Below are 21,905 nucleotides of genomic sequence, written 5' to 3'. Positions count from 1 at the left end.
AACATCAGAGCAGAAACAACTCCAGCGATTCCTGCAAAAAGAGAAGCAGCACCAAACGATCTCCGTGGTGCTGGTGTGATGGACACGTCCTCCTCACGTCCTCCTCACGTCCTCCTCATCAGCATGCAGGAGTGAATCAGCCTCTCATCTCCGGGCCAGGCAATACACGGCGCACGCTGATTGGCTGAGGCTCCGCGTCACCACCAGTGGACCAATGAGCGCGGGCCACGGTGAGGGTTCGTTCCTTTCGATCCGCTTCAGAAGGAGACGCAGCGGAACCGAGCTGCTGTTGTTCCGACTGAGGAGACGAGTCCGCAGCAGCGACGACCATGAGACCACTTTTACTTGGTGAGCGACAACTGCAAACACGTTTTCTCTTTATATGAAATGCAACGTTTGTGGATTTGTTCGAGATCTGTTCGGTACGTTTTAAATGCATTTTCGCCAGTCTGGTTAGCTTGAGAAGCTAAGTTAAGGTGCAAAAGAGCAGAGCCAGGCCTCCGCTGTCTCTGAACACATTCATCATTTCACTTGCTGTAAAGAAATGTGGACTGTATGTAAGGAGGTGCACAATGTCCTGTCTGCTTATTTTATTGTCTGCTTTTTATTACGTGAGCACGCACAGCTGGAAGTAGAAACCTCCTGTCTCCTGTCCTCCTGTCTCCTGTCTCCTGTCTCCTGTCCTGTCTCCTGACCTCCTGTCTCCTGACCTGTCTCCTGTCCTCCTGTCTCCTGACCTCCTGTCTCCTGACCTCCTGACCTGTCTCCTGTCTCCTGACCTCCTGTCTCCTGACCTCCTGTCTTCTGACCTGTCTCCTATCTCCTGACCTGTCTCCTGTCTCCTGTCTCGACTCCTGTCTCCTGACCTCCTGTCTCCTGTCTCCTGACCTGACTCCTGACCTCCTGACTCCTGTCTCCTGACCTCCTGACCTCCTGTCTCCTGACCTGTCTCCTGACCTCCTACCTCCTGTCTCCTGACCTCCTGACTCCTGTCTCCTGACCTCCTGTCACCTGTCTCCTGACCTGTCTCCTGTCTCCTGAACTCCTGTCTCCTGACCTCCTGTCTCCTGACCTCCTGTCTCCTGTCTCCTGACCTCCTGACTCCTGTCTCCTGACCTCCTGTCTCCTGACCTCCTGACCTCCTGTCTCCTGTCTCCTGACCTGTCTCCTGTCTCCTGACCTCCTGTCTCCTGACCTCCTGTCTCCTGACCTCCTGTCTCCTGTCTCCTGACCTCCTGTCACCTGTCTCCTGTCTCCTGACCTCCTGTCTCCTGACCTCCTGACCTCCTGTCTCCTGACCTGTCTCCTGTCTCCTGACCTCCTGTCTCCTGTCTCCATGGTGTCCTTTCAGGGGTGCTGAGCTGCTCTCTGGTCCTGACTGTCCAAGCCTTGTACTCATCCAGTGATGATGTTGTCGAGCTCACCTCCTCCAACTTCAACAGGGAGGTGGTCCAGAGCGACAGCCTGTGGCTGGTTGAGTTTTATGCTCCCTGGTGAGTCCATAACTGTGGTGGGGACAAGTGTCCTCGGATCAACCGGTGACCGATGGTAGTTTTAAATAGGAGCGTGTGGAAGTTGAGTCTTTGACGGTTCAGTCAGCTGTTGTCGTTCTCTTCTCTTCACTTGATGTTGGAGATTGTGGAGTCTTGTATGCAAAGCTGGTCGCTCCTCTTGGGTTGAACAGCAATTACACACAGCACGATGTCCTGAAGAGAAAAGACGTCCACAGGGATCAAACATTTCAAATCATGCATACACACTCGGGTGTTTAATAGACGAGAAGCAGTCATTTCTGTAATAAACAGGCAGCCGGTGGAGACGTACACAAATACAAGGTGTTACTTATTCACTGGATCTGAATATTGGCTCATTTGTTTCTGTCATTAATAAGAGTGAAAAAAAAAAAAAGTGTGATCTATTCAGCAGGCTTTTTAAATCAATTGTTTTCTATTTCTCTCATCTCAACTGCTTGCTAACTCAAAGTCTGTGTCTATTATAAAATTACACTGGCAGATGTAAAAGGTTCTCAACCTTTTGTCACTGAGATGAATTGAATCTATTTTTCACTCCCTGAATCTCCTGGTTTTCGCCGCAGGTGTGGCCACTGTCAAAATCTAGTTCCTGATTGGAAGAAGGCGGCCACCGCCCTCAAGGTAAACAAATCATCTTCACATCTTTTAGAAGTTGGACTGTGGACTGGCTGACTGACAGGCTGTTGTCTCAGGCTGCATCCACACGATTACGTCTTCATTTTAGAGCGTGTCACTCTCTCGTCCACCGTACTCGGGCGTTTAAAAAAACAAAAACAACTGAGACTTTTACCGATTTATTTATTTATTTATTTTTTTTAAAAAAAAATTTAGTTTTGGAGCTCAGGGCAGTCGTAAACTGAGAATATTTGAATATGATGATGCAGACACTCAGATTTGCTTCCTGTTTGGGTCTTATCTGTCATGACATGTCCTTCCTTGATTCATCATGTGATCCTTTCCCTGAATAACATCAGCCTTGACTGCCACTGGTTAATTCAACATGGACCGCATTCTGAGTGTATACCTCCTAAAAATAAAATAAAATAACAGCTGTGTGTCAAGCAGATGTTTCTTGACAAGCTGACTGCAACATCTTGTTTCTCTCCAGAGTTAAAATAATACTTGATTTGTGATTTATATGTTGAGACTGCAGAGCCCAACCTGTTTGTTGTGACTCTTCCTCAGGGTATTGTCAAGCTTGGTGCTGTAGATGCCGACCAGCACAAGTCACTGGGTGGTCAGTATGGAGTCAGAGGGTTCCCCACCATCAAGATCTTTGGAGCCAATAAGAACAAGCCAGAGGAGTACCAAGGTACAGATGAAAATTGTGCAGCTGGAGTTTTGAAATGTGTATATTTGAAGTGATGTCTACAGTCAAAACCTCGAGATCTATTAAGAATGATCTTTGAGAGTGTAAAAAATAAAATACAAATTATTGTTGTAGTGCAGGTTAGAGAGGAAACGGGCAAACATTCTTTATTTAATTTGCTTTCAAAGTGGAAACTTTCCGACTGAAGTTAATAGGAAGAAAACTTTTCAATTACAGTTTTATTTTATGCTGCCATAACTGAAATCTACATGTTCTTCACATCTCAGGAGGACGCAGCAGCCAGGCCATCGTGGATGGAGCAATGAATGCTTTGCGCAGTCTGGTGAAAGAGAGGCTGAGCGGCAGGTCTGGTGGCTCTGGCTACAACAAACAGGTAGAGGAAGTCGTGAACCTGGCCAGTTGTTTTTTTATTGTTGTTGTTGCAGTTATGCAAAGTATGAAAGATAAAACAAAAATGAGTGAATGTGGTTCAGTAACACATGACTGCCTTCTAGCAGAGTGGTGGTGGCGGCGGCAGCAAGGACGACATGGTCGAACTCACTGATGACAACTTTGACAAGATGGTGCTGGCCAGTGATGATGTGTGGCTGGTGGAGTTCTTCGCCCCCTGGTGTGGACACTGCAAGAAGTGAGTATTGCACCCGACGACAGTCCATCACAGTACGAGGAAACGGTGGCAAACGATGGCAAACTGTGGACTCTCTCTTTTAAAGGAACTCGCAGAAGAGATGATATATCTGCCTCATTTCTGCTGCCACCCCAATAAAACGGAGGTTAATGGAAATTTGTTTGTCCTCTCTAAAAACAAAAGCCCAGTAATTGAGGATAAACCACAGACGTAGCTGAAAACACTTCTTTGGGACCATTACCTCGGTAGAATTGAATCCCTGTTAAAAGTATTCAGTGAGGTCTGAGCTGTTTCAAACCAAAACCATGTGAATCCAGTTTGCAACATCTCTACATTTGAAAACGGGACATTTTCTATGTGCAAAGTCAATATCTCACAAGCATTGAGTTAAAAACACATTTGCAGTGTATCATTATAAATTAGTTTCTCATTTTCAGTGACACGTGTCAAGCTTTTTTTTTTTTTTTTTTTTTTAACAGCAATCACATTAAAAGAAATGGTGCCAGCGTCATACTTTGTGAACTCTGCACAGTGGAAGGAACTCCTTGCATATATGATGGAGAGTTTTTCTTTAACCGTCACCTTTGTCCACAGCCTGGAGCCTGAATGGGCAGCTGCAGCCACAGCTGTTAAGGAGCAAACCAAGGGCAAAGTTCGCCTCGGAGCCATGGATGCTACTGTACACCAGGTTGTGTCCAGCCGCTACGGGGTGAGTTAAAAGATCAGCAACAACAACTACTCGGCACAAAACATTTCTCATTGCGAAATAAGGGAGTATGCTCTGGCTGCCTATCCCGTTCCCATCAATTCAGTTCAACTGAATTTAAATTAGTTGTCAAGTGAGATGATCACTGGCCACGAAGCCTTGGAACAAGAAGTTATATCATCGTTGCATGCGTTTGAAATGAAGTGATTGCCGTTCATTAGACTCTCAGATGCTCTTCTTACTGGTGGTGCACACTGAATCAAACTCTGCTGCCTTTTAGTAGAATATGTCTGCTAATGTTCAAGCAAAGCTATAAAATTATGTTTGTAGGATGGAGTCAGTCAGGCCATACTAATTAAATCACAACTTTGCCAGAGGAAATCCAACTTCAAAGTCAAAACTGTGACTTTGTCTTTTAATCTTCATTTCTTGATCCATATCACCCCGCAACAGTGAGAAATTAAGACTTTTTTTTGTGTGTGTGCGTCTAGATCCGTGGATTTCCCACCATTAAGGTATTCCGCAAAGGAGAGGAGCCCGAGGACTACCAAGGAGGTCGCTCCCGTGGTGACATCATTGAGAAGGCTTTGGATCTGTTCTCTGACAACGCTCCTCCTCCTGAAATGTCCGAGGTCGGTACACTTGTGTATTTCTATCACGCAGTCATGTATTAATGTGTGTAGTGCTGTTATTAGACACGCATCTGTAGAGAATGTCGTAATCCAGAAGATTATCCCTTTTTTTTTTTTAAACGTGTATTTTAAAACTGTGCTGCTGCACACAGCAGTGATTCAACACAACATCCAAAACGCTGTTACAAAGTGCTCCTTGATGTGCTGCACAATCTCACACTTGTTTTCAAACTAGACCTAAGAGGGCAAAACTGCACACTTAAACTCCCAATGTAAATGTTTGTCTCCCAGATCCTCAATGAAGACATCTTGAAGAAGACCTGTGAGGACAGTCAGTTGTGTATAATTGGTGTCCTGCCACACATCCTGGATACAGGTGAGAACACGCACACGTCTGGCTTTGACATGACGGATCGTTTGGAAGTTTGACCTTAAAGGACACTAACCCAAATCCCTGATACAGCACAGTAATGTAATGATACACAGACGCCAAGTATTAAGATTTAAGAAAGGTTTTTATGACTTTTTGTCTGCGTGACAATGAGATGAACAGACTGAAAACTATTGTGTGAAAACTCGATCAAATAGATGTTAAACGGTTTTCTGCGGGGACGTGATTTGCGGTAATAAATTGACGTAGAAGTTAGGACAACAAAATGTTACAAATCTTCATGACAGCGTTGCATCACGTGGCCTCTGGTGATTCCAATCTACAAAGTGCACCAATTTTTACAGCTAGATGTTTTGTGGAGTCATTACGACCCTACAATGCAGCTGAGGAGTGCATTACAATTCACAGGACATTTTACATCTCCACCTCTTAAGTTTTCGGGATCAATCTCAGTAGTACGTCTCAGAGTAGTTGTAAGAGGCAGTGACTGTTTGTCATGACTTCCTCACCACAACCCGTCTTTGTATCTCAACAGGTGCAGCTGGTAGAAATGGCTACCTGGAGGTGATGGTAAAGATGGCTGATAAGTACAAGAAGAAGATGTGGGGGTAAGGACCCGAGGCCGGCCGTGGATCATTATTACAGTTTGTGGCTGTGACTAATGGCTCACTCTCCCTCTTGTCAGCTGGCTGTGGACTGAGGCCGGGGCTCAGATGGACCTGGAGGCCTCTCTGGGTATTGGTGGATTTGGCTACCCCGCCATGGCTGCCATTAACACGCGCAAGATGAAGTTTGCGCTGCTCAGGGGCTCCTTCAGTGAGGTCGGCATTCACGAGTTCCTCAGGTAGGGAGGTCACAGTCGCTGATGTTTCTTCTACACCACGACAAGAATCGGAACAAAAACACACCTCACACGAGGCTGAATGGAGACACTCACCTGGCTGGTCCTCTTTCCAGGGAACTTTCAGTGGGCCGTGGCTCAACCGCCACATTTGGAGGCGGCGCCATGCCCAAGATTCATGCTGTTGAACCCTGGGACGGCAACGATGGACAGGTGAGTGGGATCATCACAAGTCTGCGGCCTTCAACCAAACGGCGCTAAGCAGTCCATATAAGTCACGCAGCACATTTTAGTCCGCCTTTATGCACGATCTACCCCTACAAGTCGTACACTTAAACTGAACAGATCAAGACCTTTACACACCGAAGGTGTGAGGAATAAATGACGTGACAAATGTGGAATACTTGCCTGTAAATATTTCACGTCAAAACTATTCACAGCAGCGATGCGGATTTGCTGCCGTTTTTCAAAAAAAGGTTTGAATCGATGAACGTTATTTTCACTGAAGAATATTTGCGTTCTGTTTGAAAGTATTCATTGCAAAAACAACAATATATATTGTGTGTGTGTATGTATGTATATATATATATATATATATATATATATATGTATATATATATATATGTAGTTGTCATTTTCAACTTGTTATGACAGATGAATGTATATGCGAGTCCCCAAAACAGCAAGGCTTGTGGTGTACTCCCAGTTGGCCCTGGTCCAAGGTAAAGCACACCATAAACCAGCAAGAGGAGCTGGCAGAAATCCTTCTAAAATTAGTGGGGATGAAGCAATTTGAGGTTGAAATGCATCTTTTTGTGTGGTGTCTGCCTGCGGTTCTACAATGAAACCTTTCCAGCATCTTACCACCTCTGTACTGCAAATATGCACCATGTCTGCACTATTATGTAACAGGGTTGTTAAATAGCTCTCAGAAAATCCAGATAAGAGATTCCTAAATTGTCTCCATCTCTGCTAACAGCTTGTCTTTTATTTTCCACTTTATGTCATCCTCAGCTTCCTGTGGAGGAGGACTACGACCTCAGTGACGTAGACCTGGATGATGACTTTGATAAGGATGAGTTATGAGTCCAAACAGGGCGGGGATCTGACCCAGACCGGCTCGCTCGGATCTGATCTGGTCCTGCACGACCCGCCTTCCCTCTCCTGTGGACGAATGGGAGGCCCGGTTGCCCGGTTACTGAAATACTCCAGAAAAGACACAAGAGACACCTGCAGTTTCTCACATCATCTTTCAGTCACGTGGGGACGGGGAGGGAGGGGATCGTGCGACGTGTCCCTGCTGTGAACTCTTTCTCACATACCTGCTGAACATCAGGAGCTGCATATTTATACAGCCGCCACCAGCTGAGGAGAGGAGGGAGGAGGTTCTGAATGTCACATTTCAGTTGTTCATTCAAGTCTTTTTCAAACATCGCTCCCTCTCCCCTCTTCAGCCACCGTCAAGCACCTATTTTAAGATGTGGACTTGTCAAATTAACACTTCAATGTCCAACCTGATGTGATTAAACGTGTTTTTATTTTGTTTTTTTCTCTTTTTAAATACCAGTGAATGAGAATTTTGGTCGGTTTGCATAATATCTGTTGACGACAAGGGGATACTGTGGGACTTCTTGTGTAGATTTTTCTTACACGACTTTATTTCAATTGTTTGAAAACAAAATGACATTTTTGTTACAAAAATAAAAAGTAATAAAAACAATCCCAACCTCCTTATTCACATAAACTGTAACAATATCAGAAGACGCATAATCACTGAGCGCATGCAATACCGAAGGCATGGAGAACTCGCTCGAAACGGCAACCTGTGCCTTTTAAACGACTTGATATCCTGAACAACAATAAACCACATTCCAACAGTTAAAGGATTAGTGTGTAAGATTTGGGGGCACCTGTTGCTGAGGTTGCAGACTGCAACCAACTGAACAACCGTTGTCTCACCCTTCCTTTCCAAGTTTGTCAGAGTATCTACGGTGGTTTGTGAAAAATGTGAAAGGCCCTCTCTAGAACGAACGTTTGGTTTGTCCCACCTGGCTTCTTGTAGAAACACGGTGGGCTCCATGGGCACGGACCTGGTACTTGTGTAGATATAAAGGACTCCTTCTAAGGTAACAAAAACACTTGTTTTTAGTTTTAAGTGATTATAAACTAATGGTTATGATTATTATATACCATTTCTGCCAATAAATCCCCCTAAAATCTAAGTCGAATCAAATTATACGAAGTGATTTAATTAGTTTCCTCTTGGTGTAACACAAAAGGAGGCGTAACACTTGAAAGCATAAAATCCAGTCAGTATAAATATGTGATATGGCACTTCACTTACAGGAAAAGGCTAACAAATATTTGAAGAAAAGAGCTTTGGAAAAGCACAACAACAGAATACCTAAACTGAAAAGCACTAAATAGTCCACAGAGAAGGAGCCACACAGACCAGAGAAGTACACATTAATGTAAACATTAAGACACGGAGTGTTAAAAGGACGGGTTTCTGGTGAGAGGGGGAGTGTGCGATGACGACCGAGCCTCTCTCAGATAAGCAGCATAAAGCTGGACGGATGTGCTGTCGAGTGTGATTCTGTCTTTGTGTCCTCAGAACTGACGAGAGGCTCCCTGATCCGACTGCAGCAGTCTGACAATGGACGGGTCGCTCTTGGCACCTTTAATGAACTCCTCCAAAGACAATCTACCTGTGGAGTGGACACCAAAAAAAGAATTCACCAGCTGCCAAACACGTGACATCGAGGTGAGTCATGCAGCAACCATGCACAGAATTCAATTAAGAAGAAGAAGAAAAAAAAGAGCCTCTGATGGTCCTTTTGAGCTCATGTGACAAACATAACCACCGCTGCCCCAGATAACACAGCGCAGGCAAAGTACACAATGTCTTTTAAAATGAATTCAAATGAACTTGGTTAACATTGAGTCACTCATATCTGTCAAGTACCATCAGCCAGCAGAGGGTGGCGCTGTGCGATTTTCATGCTATTCCAGAATTTGCTGGGAGTGTTGCCTGGCACATGCTGTTTTTTTTTTTTTTTTAATACATACAAATGCTGTTAATCAACATAATATTAATAATTGGAAATTGCAATTCTTTTTAGTAACTAATGTCAGTGTAATTATTCAGAAAGACATTAAAAATAATAATTAAGGCCACGTTTAAAATTGCCACAAAACCAGTTTGACAGAATTTATCTACAAAAACTAGTCTTTCTATTTCCTCTTGTGAAAGCTCCATTAAAAAAAAAAAACTTTGAGCAGATCTTGACTTGGAATTGTTTATCCAAAAACATGTTGATTTTATATAAGCTAAAATCCAACTGCAACAGCATTTAAAACTATAATAAACCATTTTTTTCAAGTATTAATTGAAAACAGAGCATTTTTGTATTTAAGCACTGATTACCTTGAAATTGACAGGATATTCCAAATGATTTTGCAGCAGTATAATAACCTTGAACCCTCTGAGCATCTGTATACTAATAGAAAGTGATGCAAGGATTAAAAATGACATCTCTGTCAACAAGTATTCCTGTGGCTTATGAAACTTTTTACAAGTATAAATAGTCCAACATGACACTGCGTTTTTAAGTGACCGCAACTTTGTGTCACATGTTATCGGTGAAATCTTAAAAAGGAGGGTTGACAGAGATTTGGTGGATGTACCCTCCACTGCAGCTGCAGCTTGTAGCCGTAGGCCGGGTCTGCGGCTCCACGTGACGTCAGAAAACTGAGACACAGTTGTGACCTTCAGACTTTCAGGAACCTTCTGAACTAAACTGAGCTTCCCGGTGCCACATCAACAGCTCTAAATATCGTACCCACCTGTGACAAATACACTCAAAACAGTTGAGACTTCTTAGCACACATCACATGGGTGTAACATCACCTTTTCACCCTAAAACGTCAAACCACCAGCGTCAGGGTGGATCAGCGGGCTAAGATTCAAACCACAGAGGCTGTTAACTGTCCTCTGAGTCGTGGTCATGTTTTGTCATGTTGTTGTATGATATATTATTTCTCTCTCCTCTTTTTCCTCTCTTACATCTTCCTCTGACTAAGTGGTACTTAGTGTCTAATGTGAAGGATTATGACATAACTAATCTTTCCTGATGTATTTTCTTCTTTTTGATGTGGCTGTTGCAATGACAGATATTATCACACTTTACACAATTTAACAGAGTAACCAAACCATATTGGTAAACTTATTTTTTCCAATTTCAATTTTTTTCTGGTCATTATGAACGACCAGCAGACTCATTAGACATCCACAAAAAGCTTCAAACAAAGGTTCCTGTTTTTGTGATATTGCTTACATGTGATCTGGTTCATTTTGGGTTCACATTGTAATTTTGCTCGCACGCTAAAGAACTTTGCATGACATATCTACGTCCTGTCGTCATCCCCTACGTGGGCTGCGTCTCCCTGACATTGATTGGTTTGTCGACGTCATGGGTCTGACGCAGGTGTGTTGACAATTCGGCCAGTAGGTTTTCCGTTATAATGTAAAAAAAAATTTTATTTGTAGCCTCTACATTATTATTATTTTGGTATTACTACCACCAGATTGGAATTAAATACTGAGTCTGCTCTTCTCTCTGTGGGCGACTGTGGCTCACTTTGACTTCTCTTCTGGTTCTTTTCCCTCTCTAATTGGTCCAAAAGTGCAAACAATCCAAAAAGTGTTTTTACACTGCACACGAACCAAATCATGGTTCACTTTAATCCGGACCAAGACCGTCCTTTTGGTCGGACAAAATTTTGCTCCTTTGATCTGGACCGTGGTCCAAGGCACCTTTCACACCTGCCGGTCGGACCAAACGCAGTCGCTATGAAAGAACCCTAAATCTCTATATTTATTACCTGTGAGAAGACTCGCAGCGAGCCGCAGGCATCACTCATATTTTCACTATTCACGGTGAATGCGGTTATGATATTGTTATGATATTGTTTCACAGAAGGATTTACATGTATATATATATATATATATATATAACATGGTGACAACACACCGCACTTACCATCATTGTCAATGTCCATTTGTCTGAAGATCTTATCAGTCCTTTTCTCCGGTGTTGACTCATCCTCAGGCATCTTCATCACTGATGACACCATCTTGTAAATTGCCTGCACAGGAGGGTAATAATGACTGCTGTGACATGCATATTGATTTTTAGGCAGTAAAGATGACCGCTAACTGTTCCTACATTACATATTGTTTTACATGCAGTCTTTTGTCTGGAGGCTCTGACCTGTTTTCTGTTGCTGCCTGATAATGACGGTGCTCTGCAGTTCCAGTAAGTCTCTCTGAGCGAGCTTATCAGATGCTACTCTGGCTCTATTTGTGTATTTTAAAGCATTTTAGATCAAGTAAAGGTCTTTGGCGCTCATGACAGAAATACATTTTGCTGAAAAACAGAGCACATCCTACAGTAACAACAGTACTGATGCTTTAATGGGTTTTTTCTCACATTCATTTGTATCTACAAACACAACAGACTGAGCCAACATTGATATGACCCTGCAGGCAGCTCTGCTCACCATTGGAAGAGTAAATATAGTCGCAGTGATAAGAAAAACAGAAAGGGCAGCCTCCATCCACGATGGAAGGTGAAAATATCTGGTGGATTCAGACCTGCAAATGACTACTGAACCCTAAAAAAGCCATTAACTGTCAGCTGAGATGAACTCAGAAATGGAGCTGAAACTGTCTATTCATTTTTCATCCGAAAATTGTACTATTATTGAAATCTTTAGTTTATGAGTGATATCAAGCAAAGGTTCCAAACAATCTTAAAATGCAAGTTGCTCAGATGTGAAGCTTTGCTGCTTTTGTTTGCCTTATGTGATTATAAACAAAATATCTTTATGTTTCGGACTATCGATAGAACGAAACAAGACTTTTAAGGATATCACCCTGGCCTATAGGGCTGAGCGACATTTACAAAGTAAATAATCTTGATATTTTTTAGCAAATACCTTGATGTTAATATCAAAGAATTGAATAATGGTGCTTTCACTAAGATTTAAAAATAATTCTCAGTAATGTGGATATAACTGTAGGTAAAAGAAAATAATAGAACAGCCAGAACAGACAGGGAATCTTAGAAAATGACATCTCTATATTATAATATTGATAGATTTCCCAGCCCTAAATTGCAATGGGCCTTTTTCACAATTTTCTTACATTTTATAGTAAATTTAGACAAATAATCATTATTCGCCGATATATTCCAAATTCAAATCTGTAAAGCACGTTTACTTTCTTATTTTACTATGTATCTAGATTTGGGTCATTAATCTCTGCCAATCCAAAAAAGTGTCAAAGATATTTTCCTTTTCTCTTCAGATTTTAAACCAGTTTAGTTCATATTTTTATTACACAAAACCAGTAAAAGCCTTCCTCACCTCTAACATCTCTGTCTACTATCAACTACATTCTAAGGTCTGAAAAACCTGAGTTGTATCTCGCAGCATAAGACTGATCCTGACTCAGACGAGATAAGAGACTCAAGTACACTTAAGAGAAAACACACGAAAAAGACTCAATCCCGTAGTCTGAGTCATACAACACAGTCGCCCTCACCTGAACTATCTCCAGCATCTCTGCCCGGCTGATGTATCCGTTCCCGTCCAGGTCATACATGCTGAAGGCCCAGCGCAGCTTCTGCTCCAGCCCGCCACGAGACGTCACACTCAGGGCAATGATGAACTCCCTGAAGTCAATGGTGGCATCACCGTTGGTGTCAAACGTGCGGAAGACGTGCTCAGCGAACTTGGACGCATCTCCGTAGGGGAAGAAGTTGGCATAGATCTTCTTGAACTCCTCCACGGTCAGGTGGCCGGTGGGACAGTCCTTCAGGAAGCCTCGGTACCATTCCTGCAGCTCGTGGTCGGTGAACTCGGTGTTTTCTCTCAGGTCGTTCAGGACCTCGGGCCGCAGCTTGCTGTTCTGTTTCCCCATGGCACAGCACTTTGACGGGCAGGCAGAGAGCTGGGCTGCTGTTCCGACCTTCTCCTTTCACTTCTCCACTCTCCTGAGCTTTTACTCTCCACGTCAATGGCTGCTCAGCTTCCTCTGCTCCTGCAGGGGACCAACAACCCTCATTAATATTGTTGCATGAACATCATAAATGATTCATGGTTTCAATAATTCCTCTCCATTTGCAGCGGTGTTTCATCATGAAACGTGTTCAGAAGATGCTTCTCAGGCAAACAAGCTGAGGGAGAAAATCTGGACAGTTCAGACAGTGTCCATGGACAAGAAAAAAATAGAGATAAGATGATGGCTCAGTTGTTATCAGGACACAATGTGTGTGTCTACGTATGTGTTTAGTGTCGGGGGTGGCCTGGTCTCCGTGGATACAGTATTAATGCTCTGGCACTGTGATAATTTATCGACCCTTCACTGCATGGTGGAGGGACAAGTGTCCTGGGGCACTGTAATTCTCAATAAAGCCACTTTCTAAAAGGTCAGGCTGATGCTGACTGTTGTTACTGAGAAGGCCAGACATTCACCTCTACTATAATCCGCAACCTTCACGGCAAAATTAATATTCTAATTGATTTCAAGCAGGTGGAATTCATATTCTGATAACAGGGAAACACAAATGATGGCTAAAAAATACCAACGCAAAAAAGGACAAAAACATTTGACCACCTGGGCCTATTCACCTTTGCTTTCTGTGGTTTGTCTAAATTCTGTTTCCATGGTTATATTCTGCAAGATCTGTTTATTCATGTATGCAGGGGTATTCATGATTGGGGATATGAGGATGCATAAACACAACACATCCAGAATAAAACCCTGATAGCATAACAACTATTAGATGGGACACCATGTGCATGCAAGTCTGTGATGAAGCAGATGCAAACATGTGTGTTGGGAAGCAAAAAGGTTATGACACTTGCCGAGAAAATGTGTACTGCGCATGTCGCCCTGTTTGCAGACTTCTTTTAAAAAAAGAGCAAATGTCTGTTTCATTTACAAGGAAATGACAAGTAAACTGTATCTGTCTGTATCATATCTTTCAGCCTTGACAAAGGCCACGAGCTGTTCTATATCCTACAAGTGTTGCTGGAGTTTTGACCTATATCATTTTTTTCTTTTGTTCCAGAAACCCTGATCTTGCATAATATCCTTTTAAATAACCTCAAACATTTTGCGCAGTCACCCCAGGAGTTTTAAGTTTTAGCATGTGCCCCCGTGTGACAGAAAGGCAAAAGAAACAGATCAAGTGTCATAAAAAAAACGAAGAATGTTATATGTAACACAAATTATAACAGATAAAAGCAAGTGTCTTTGACTTTTCTGTAAAACTGGGGAAGAAATTGGCTAAAACCTGAGCTAATTTTTTACATGCATCTAGTAAAAACGTGTGAGTGGGAGGGACAGAAAGAGAGATGTGCGGGGGTAGGGAGGAAGAAAGAATGGAAAAAGTATGACACATAGAAGAAAAACTATTTCCAGCCATGCTATGTGAGCTGCTTTACTAATACCAGCAGTTCAATTACATAATAATCCTTCTGAATAACACCTCCACTCTTCAGTGTTACCTATAATGTATTTATGGGAGGGGGAGCTGTATTATCCCCACGTTCGCTCTCTTTCAGTTGCTGAGATCCCACCGCTGCCGTCTTCCTGGCATCAGAAGGATTCTATCGGGCAAAGAACAAATGAGAGTGCCGAGAATTTGGATGAGGTCTTCTTCTACACGCACTCGGCCTCACTACTAATAACTGTCAGAGCTGTAACATCCTGCAGTTTTATGAATCAAAGGAACAGAGTAACATGAGAGGCAGGCAGGTTTGAAAAATAGCCAGTGAGAAAAAAAACTCCGAACAATTCTGCTCAGGCTTCTGGATGGAAAAGAAATAAATTAAAGCAGGTGCACATTCATAGAATTAACTTCTTCATGCATGTTACATTATAAAATTCAAAAGCCACAGCATTTCCATTAATGTATGAATTGGTAAAAAAAAAAATCCCATCATACCGTAAGGCTGTCATTATCCCGCAAGAGGCATGTTATTGTCTCACCATGATCTCCATTGACTGAACAACATTTATGCTCCCAGTACTAGTAGTTTTCCATCCAGTGTGCTAACATAAGTTTAAAAAAAACTTTTCGGCATTAATATGCAAATGTGTGCAGCATGGCACGCAAAAATGTAATACGATCATCTATATGGAGCACCTGATATGAGAGCATGAAGTTTCTACCACGTATTGTTCTTGAGTTATCCACAAATATGTGTCAGAGTCATAAGGTCATGGAATAACCAGAGTCCAGAAGTTTTGATGACATAATGCTCTGCATTACATAAACCATGGCTGCGGGACTAAAAAAAAAGTTACGCTATTAGGATTGCATTTAAGGTAATTCACAAATCAAATGTTAGAAAAAATGTGTGAAAAAGATGACAGATGACAAAAGTCCAATCACACTATTGACAACTATTTTCAACACTAAACAAAGCTCAGGCTGATGGGAATGTCATTCGTTTTGCAGGTTGATCACAGACCAGGCTGCTGGACGGATTCAAATTTTGACCAAATGATGATGCTCGATAAGATGTCAGAGATACAACAACATTTTTCATCTGGAAGGGAACAGGAATGTGTGGACCATTTTGCCTGACCGTCCATCCAGTTGTTGTCCAGACTTTTTGCTCAAAACCACAAATGTCCTCTTGGTGGCGTAAAAGGAAAAGTCAGGGAATCCCCAAAGTCATGCAGATTTATCCTCTGGGAATAAATTTCATGAAAATCTGTCAGATAAATTAGACTAAAGTGATGGACCAGGTGACCAGCAGAGTCATCATTGCTATCCTTTGAGCGATGCTGCTGGTCTGGCTCCACGGTTAATGACATCATCTTAATACAGAGCCAAGGAGCTCTATTGCATTTTAAAATAATAACATACTGCTGCATCACAGGACTTTATGATGTCTTATACAACTTTGTAGGAAGGTTGTGAACTTCATGCAGAAGAAGTGACCAACTACTACAGTGATTCCCAACCTGTGCTGGGCTCCACCTGTTGCTACTCAAGAGTCTTAAAACTGAATTCCAACTGGCCCAAGTTCAAAAAGATATAATTTAATATCATTAAAATCATTTGAATTAAGGGTGCTGACCCTGTTTCAACTGGACTACGTTATAAACCACACACTCCCCTACACGCTTGACCACTGTTCTTCCGCTCTAATGTACAACAGGATGAGGAAGCGACAGCACCTCCTCAGCTCTGGGTCACATGGACTTTTCCAGGACAGCTCAGTGTGCAGGCTGAGCCGGAGCAGACACAAATATGGGCGTTGCTATTTATTCCGTCAAACACACAAAGCCACATGAAACCGAACAGATTCCAGGCCAGAGAACCGAAAAGTGCTGCCCTGATGTTTCAAGAAGCTCTGAGGCAAAATTAGGTTTACTTCCAAGAGGATATACTCAAGATTTGGGCAAAAGACATTCAAACAGTGTGTTCGAGCAAAGACAAGTATCCAAATAAGGCTGTCGATTGCAAAACTTTTAAAGATTCAAGTGACCTCCTAAATGCGCACATTTTAAGCCTGAAACAAAATGTGTGCAACTCCAATTACGCCTCATTCCATATTCTTTTTTGCTTTTTTAAGATAAAAGAAAGTCGTGTGATCCATTTTATCGACCAGTCAAAAGTTGCCTTATGTGATTCCTACTCCGGCACGCAGGCTTGTATCTTAACAGGATGTTTTTAAAGTTTTCACAGCTGGGGGCCTTTTTTTTTTAAGTTGCTTCCGGGATACATTTTGCAATTCAGTCAGAAATAACTGCAAGATATCACTCTGACGTCCTTCGCAGAGAAAATCACATTCTCCCTGCCTTGACTGCTGGAGTTGCAGAGTCAGTTTGTAAGCTGCGAACGTCACTTGATACACAACAGCCCATCGAGATTGTCGTTCCACGTTCGGTGTTTGCAATTCCCCTCGATTACACAGCAACAGTCTCTGTCCTTGTCCCCAACCCCCATAGCCATCCCCGTTCTGTACAGTCCTCTTTTTCCAGTGGGCTCAGCGCCTAATGAGATTGTTTCACACAAGCTCCAGTGCAGCATGGATCCCCCCCCGAGGCTACAACGGGGTTCCTGTAAACCGCTGACCGGTTTCACTACCGTTTGCCATTTTTAGGTCACCTCATTTCCTGCGTAATGGTGTCACACCAAAGAAAGTTACTCTTTTTACCTGATGCTCATTACTTCATGCACAGCAGAAAAGAAACCCTAAAGACAGGCAGAAAAAGGAGAGATGAAGGGGCGAGATACGTACGAGTACTTGAGTGCACATTTGGGCAGTTGAGCAGCCAAACTCCCAGTAGTGCATCCATACAACGTGATACAAGGCTGATGGAGCTCATTATGCTTCTGATGGTGCACCGGTTAGTGAGTGAAGGAAGCAAAAGACAACTGGTGCCAAAGTTTATATCTGAATGTAGAAAAGAAACAAAATAAAAAGTCCTTTTTCAAGTAAAAAGATCGCTGCTTCCAGCTTCTGAATTGTGAATATTCACCAGTTTTCTTTGTCTTTAAAAGTACACAGAATTTTGTTAAGTTTTGAAGTATTGGTCAGACAAAACAAGACCCATGGAAATGTCACTTTGTATTCTGGGAACTCTGGTAATGACAAACTGATTCATTAAAAAAGTATCAGCAGCAGATCAGTTGATCATGAATATAATCATTCAGGGTTTGTTAATCGGCTAGATATTTTTTTGGTTTATGTCCGAGGGTCATCTCAAACATTTCACATCATTAACTCTGCGGAGAAAATGTTCGTCACGCTCTCTGCATCGTGCCTCTTTTAAACTGACTGTAAGTAAAACAAACCAGTGGGGTTCAATGCACAGAAAGAAAGCACACTTCCCATTTTCGTGGTGCGTGTAGCCTGCTGTGCAGTGGATGAGCAGAGCAGAGTTAAGAGTCTGAAGTACTGAGCACCGACTGGTAACTACGACTGCATCAGGTGGGTGAAGAGTCGGTCCGAGCAATGAGCAAAGACAAAGGAGAAAATGAGCTCTCCAGTTAAGATCGCTTTCAGCGCTGCTTTGTGGTTGTCTCTGAACTTGTGTCAGAGAAAATCAAGCAGTGGATCGGGATGAAGTCCCCTGACACATCAGTAGTCAAGGCAACTGGATAATAATGCTGAGGCTTATGAGAGGGAGGCAGTGTAACTATCAATCTGGGGCACACACAGGACAGGAGATATATCGAGACTCAAGAGAAACAGGAACACAAATTCTGTGTGTTTTGAATATTATCTGTTTTCTGCTTGACAGTACAAACAGGTCTACTAAATGTAGCTGTTTTGTCAGCACAAATTCACAACTGTACAATGATATTTACTTTAATAGCGAGTTTGTAAGAATAAGCTGATGAGTGGGCTTGTTTAATCATATATTTCTTCACATGTTGGCTCTCGTCTTGTTATTAAAAACTGTGAAATAAAAACAACGATTGTGGTTAAAAGTAGTAGAATGAATTAATGGCAAGACAATGTTTAGGGGATGGACGGTCTCACAGCAGGCAAAGGAACGTGACATACCGTTACCTGCAGGCCTGTATTCATCAACACTGAGTCTTTACATCACATCGTTTTCTCTTAAGAGGTAACTTTCAGCAAATTCATGTAATGATTTGTATGTACTTATATCATGTTCTACATATTTCTGTTTCCAGAGTTAAAACTTCATGCCAGCTGTAATTGACTTTGCTTCTTAGTTAAGTTTCACTTTATCTGGGAATCTTTTGCAAGAACAAATACATGTGGCAAGAGCAAGGCAGATTCATGCCAACAAAATAATCACACACACACACACACATTGCCACATCTTTCATTATTATATTGATTCATTATTGTATTTCCTTGTTCATTTTTCCAAGAATCAATGCTATGAAGAGTTTTGTTTATTTTATGTGTACATTTTGATATATTGATACAGGAAATCTGCTTATAGATATTGTGATAATTATATTGCCCAGTCCTACTTTGTCTTGACTATATATATATATATATATAGAAAATACATGCATGTTTATATGATTTACTTTTATTAAAGCGTTGTTTACAGTATGTTTCAAGCTACACGCAAAACTTGCACTGGCTATAATAAATATATTGCTGAGGCTGCAAACGGCTGAGTAATATGTGGAAACACTTTTAATATACTTTGTAGTGTAGGTGAGATGTGGGTGTGGGTGAGTCCTCTATGGGTGTAGTCCTTCTGACACCCTCCTCTGGTCTCAGCAGTCCAGAGTGGACAAACCGCCGAGGCACAGTGGACTTTACAGTTGTAAGTAATGTAATCATAAACTCATATAAACTCACCTCTTTAAGGAGTTGTTTCTGAGTCCTCCGGTTTAAAAAGTCCACTTTTTTCTTACTGCCTACTTTAAGGGCTTGTCAACAGCCTAAACTTACAGGAGTGTAAACTAACAGCTCCTCCTATTGACAAAACCTCCAAGAGGAGAAATTCAAGATGCTCGAGTGAGTCTGACACTTTCTGGAGGAAAAACAAAACAAAACGACTTTTCAGCAGAAGAGCGGGACTGTCGTTTAAAACAGCCTGAGTTCATGTAGTCGGTCCGGGCTGCCTCCACTTCTCGGTGCAGCGGCTTTATCATTTAGTGGAAGATGTGGCACAGAGCTCGGTTTTCATCCGACTCGCCCAAGTGACTAGTAAAGGGGTTTCTTTTCTTTTTCAGAGCAATTCAAGTTACCTGGTCTGCCTATCTGAAGCACTGACCACACTTTATGATAAATTCAGACGTAAGGAAATACCAGGGTGAACATAGTCATTGTTTAAAATGCATTTTTAATATGATTTTCTGATGGAGAGTACTTCAAATCCCCCCCTCCCCACCGAATGGATCCGTCCACGCTCGCTGCTTCCATCGTACAAACAGTCGCAGCAGCGTCCTGTGGAAAATTATCACTGCAGACTATTATTAGCACAATATCTTAACTAAAGGCTCACATTTGAGGAGAAATCTTGAAACTTGGGCAACCACGTGGTAACTGCACGTACCAAACACATATTATCAAGCTGAAATACATTTTTAAAAAACACAAATTGGAGGCTATGATAACATTTAAATACAATTCTTGAAAAAAGAAGGGCAAGAATGTTGAGAATATTTTTTGGGCACACCTGTTATATTGTAAATCCTGAAGGAAATATACAGAGAGTTTAGGTGTTGATATCATACCTCTTTGTTGGACAGTCCTTTTAATTACAGCCTACAAACACCAGCATAATTACAGTAAGTGTATTTTAATCCATCACAAGTTCCTCTAATGTTGTGAGACCAGTTGCGTAGCCTAATAAAGTATTAATAACCTAATTATAACCATTTTTTTCATAGATGCCTTCTCTCTGAGCCTCACTAAAGATGCCCACTCCTCCATCAGCACCTATCACAGTAACTTCTCTTGTGTCTAAAGTGACACTGTCGGAAGGATGGTGTGCATGTCAGCATTTCAGTGAGTGGATAAATAATTAACTGTGCGTGCATGTGTGCGTTTGTGTGTGCCTTCCTGAAGCCTGACACCTGTTTCTATAAGCACATGGAGTGCTTATCTCGACCTCAGAGTGAGTACAATAGAGGAGGAGGGGAGGAGGGGAGAGTTTGAGGCAGTGATAAAGTAGTCTGAGGTTGCTTTTGCCGATTTGCAACTTAATCCCACCATATTACTTTCACCCCAAACTTGAATAAAAATGTGTTTCTTTAATTTTGGTTGTAATACACAAAACAATATGCATACACAGATTCACTCCTTGTGGTCTTGAAATGTTCTTTTACTCTATGACATCAGAAATGATTTGACCTGAAGCAGCCTCATAATGAGATGTGTTTTATTTTTTACGTGATATACTGTATAATTCCAAAAACTGTATCAAAGGCATGATGTAGGTCTTTTCTAAGAGAGCCTTTGTCATCCACAATTACTCCAGCAACGACAGGTTTGTGTCAATATAAAAGCAGAAAATGTCCATTTTATTAGCTTTTTTCCAAAACCTTTGCTCAGATGAAGACAATGAAATGTGCTTCACATTTTAGAATAAAGTTATAAAGTAAATCCTGATGATCTAAATGTAGATTAACATTTTACAACTCTTGTAACAATGGAAATGTTGTTTTGACATCTTCAAATGTTGACTGCATCCATGGATGGTTGACAAATTAAATGAACTACCAATATATTAAATTGTGTATATGTAAACATGTATTTAGCTTTTCAAGGACACTACAACTGGAGCCCATGTATTTACTGTAGGAGCACTGAATTATTTTCTGCAGAAATTTTAAGATCCACTGGAGGCCACTAATAGCCCTCCAATCTGCTTGTGCTGTAAGTGTTGCTGGTTAGTTATGAGTAACAGGTCTCTCCTGAGCTCACCTGATGGCTGGGCTTCATGGGATGAGACAGATCTGTATATTTGCAGTGGGGGTGTTTGGGGCATAGTTTCCTGCCAACCAATTATTTAAGAGTATTCTGCATTTGGTTGTTGTGGTGCCATGTTGTGTCATTTCACCTTACTGCAGAAAGTTCATCCACACACACAGACTGCACCTTAAATATTTGTTTCTTTTGCTGTCCAGCTAAAAAAAAAAAAAAAAAAAAAAAAAAAAAAAACGTTTCCTTGCAAAGTGTTAGAAAATAATTTGTGATACTTTTGGTTTTATCTGCCAACAAAAGTAAATGAAATGTTACTGCAAAACAATTTGTTTTTTCTGTATGTTACCATGAAACCTTTTACACTTCAATTATCTTTTCTTCATCATATA

The 21,905-nt window shown here is 41.7% G+C and overlaps 2 protein-coding genes across 5 annotated transcripts; one reads left to right on the top strand and one right to left on the bottom strand.

Moving 5' to 3' along the window:
• Positions 1–239: 239 nt before the first annotated feature.
• Positions 240–7,780, top strand: pdia6 (protein disulfide isomerase family A, member 6). 2 transcript variants are annotated; one of them, XM_069158088.1, is made up of 13 exons: positions 240–348; positions 1,352–1,493; positions 2,096–2,153; positions 2,718–2,844; positions 3,129–3,235; positions 3,360–3,490; positions 4,085–4,199; positions 4,688–4,828; positions 5,120–5,204; positions 5,755–5,827; positions 5,905–6,063; positions 6,177–6,273; positions 7,075–7,780. In XM_069158088.1, the coding sequence occupies exons 1-13, from the start codon at positions 330–332 to the stop codon at positions 7,144–7,146; spliced, it is 1,326 nt and encodes a 441-aa protein (XP_069014189.1). In that variant the 5' UTR covers positions 240–329; the 3' UTR covers positions 7,147–7,780. The 2 variants fall into 2 exon arrangements, with proteins under 2 accessions (XP_069014189.1, XP_069014188.1); XM_069158087.1 differs by having other exon boundaries at positions 3,357–3,490.
• On the bottom strand, positions 7,593–19,721 carry hpcal1 (hippocalcin-like 1). Of its 3 annotated transcripts, XM_069158090.1 has the most exons (5): positions 19,444–19,721; positions 14,638–14,739; positions 12,668–13,165; positions 11,103–11,208; positions 7,593–8,768 (listed from the first exon to the last, which is right to left on the bottom strand). In XM_069158090.1, the coding sequence occupies exons 3-5, from the start codon at positions 13,043–13,045 to the stop codon at positions 8,671–8,673; spliced, it is 582 nt and encodes a 193-aa protein (XP_069014191.1). In that variant the 5' UTR covers positions 13,046–13,165; positions 14,638–14,739; positions 19,444–19,721; the 3' UTR covers positions 7,593–8,670. The 3 variants fall into 3 exon arrangements, with proteins under 3 accessions (XP_069014191.1, XP_069014190.1, XP_069014192.1); XM_069158089.1 differs by lacking the exon at positions 14,638–14,739; XM_069158091.1 differs by lacking the exon at positions 14,638–14,739 and having other exon boundaries at positions 12,668–13,159.
• Between the last annotated feature and the right edge of the window lie 2,184 nt (positions 19,722–21,905).

Source organism: Embiotoca jacksoni, unplaced genomic scaffold (genome assembly GCF_022577435.1).
Source record: "Embiotoca jacksoni isolate LCO1_2020_lvr unplaced genomic scaffold, fEmbJac1.0.p SCAF_23, whole genome shotgun sequence".
NCBI classification, from domain to species: Eukaryota; Metazoa; Chordata; class Actinopteri; family Embiotocidae; genus Embiotoca; species Embiotoca jacksoni.
This window is presented reverse-complemented; position numbering and strand designations above follow the sequence as displayed.

Bases quoted from the DNA above. Each gene is read 5' to 3' on its own strand.
- pdia6 (XM_069158087.1), top strand. The intron at 2,154-2,717 runs GTAAACAAATCA...ACTCTTCCTCAG, and splicing joins AGGCGGCCACCGCCCTCAAG to GGTATTGTCAAGCTTGGTGC. The intron at 3,491-4,084 runs GTGAGTATTGCA...CTTTGTCCACAG, and splicing joins TGGTGTGGACACTGCAAGAA to CCTGGAGCCTGAATGGGCAG.
- hpcal1 (XM_069158090.1), bottom strand. From the start codon at position 13,045: ATGGGGAAACAGAACAGCAAGCTGCGGCCCGAGGTCCTGAACGACCTG. The intron at 11,209-12,667 runs GTGAGGGCGACT...CCTCCTGTGCAG, and splicing joins AGATGCTGGAGATAGTTCAG to GCAATTTACAAGATGGTGTC. The intron at 8,769-11,102 runs GTAAGTGCGGTG...TCCACTCCACAG, and splicing joins AATGGACATTGACAATGATG to GTAGATTGTCTTTGGAGGAG.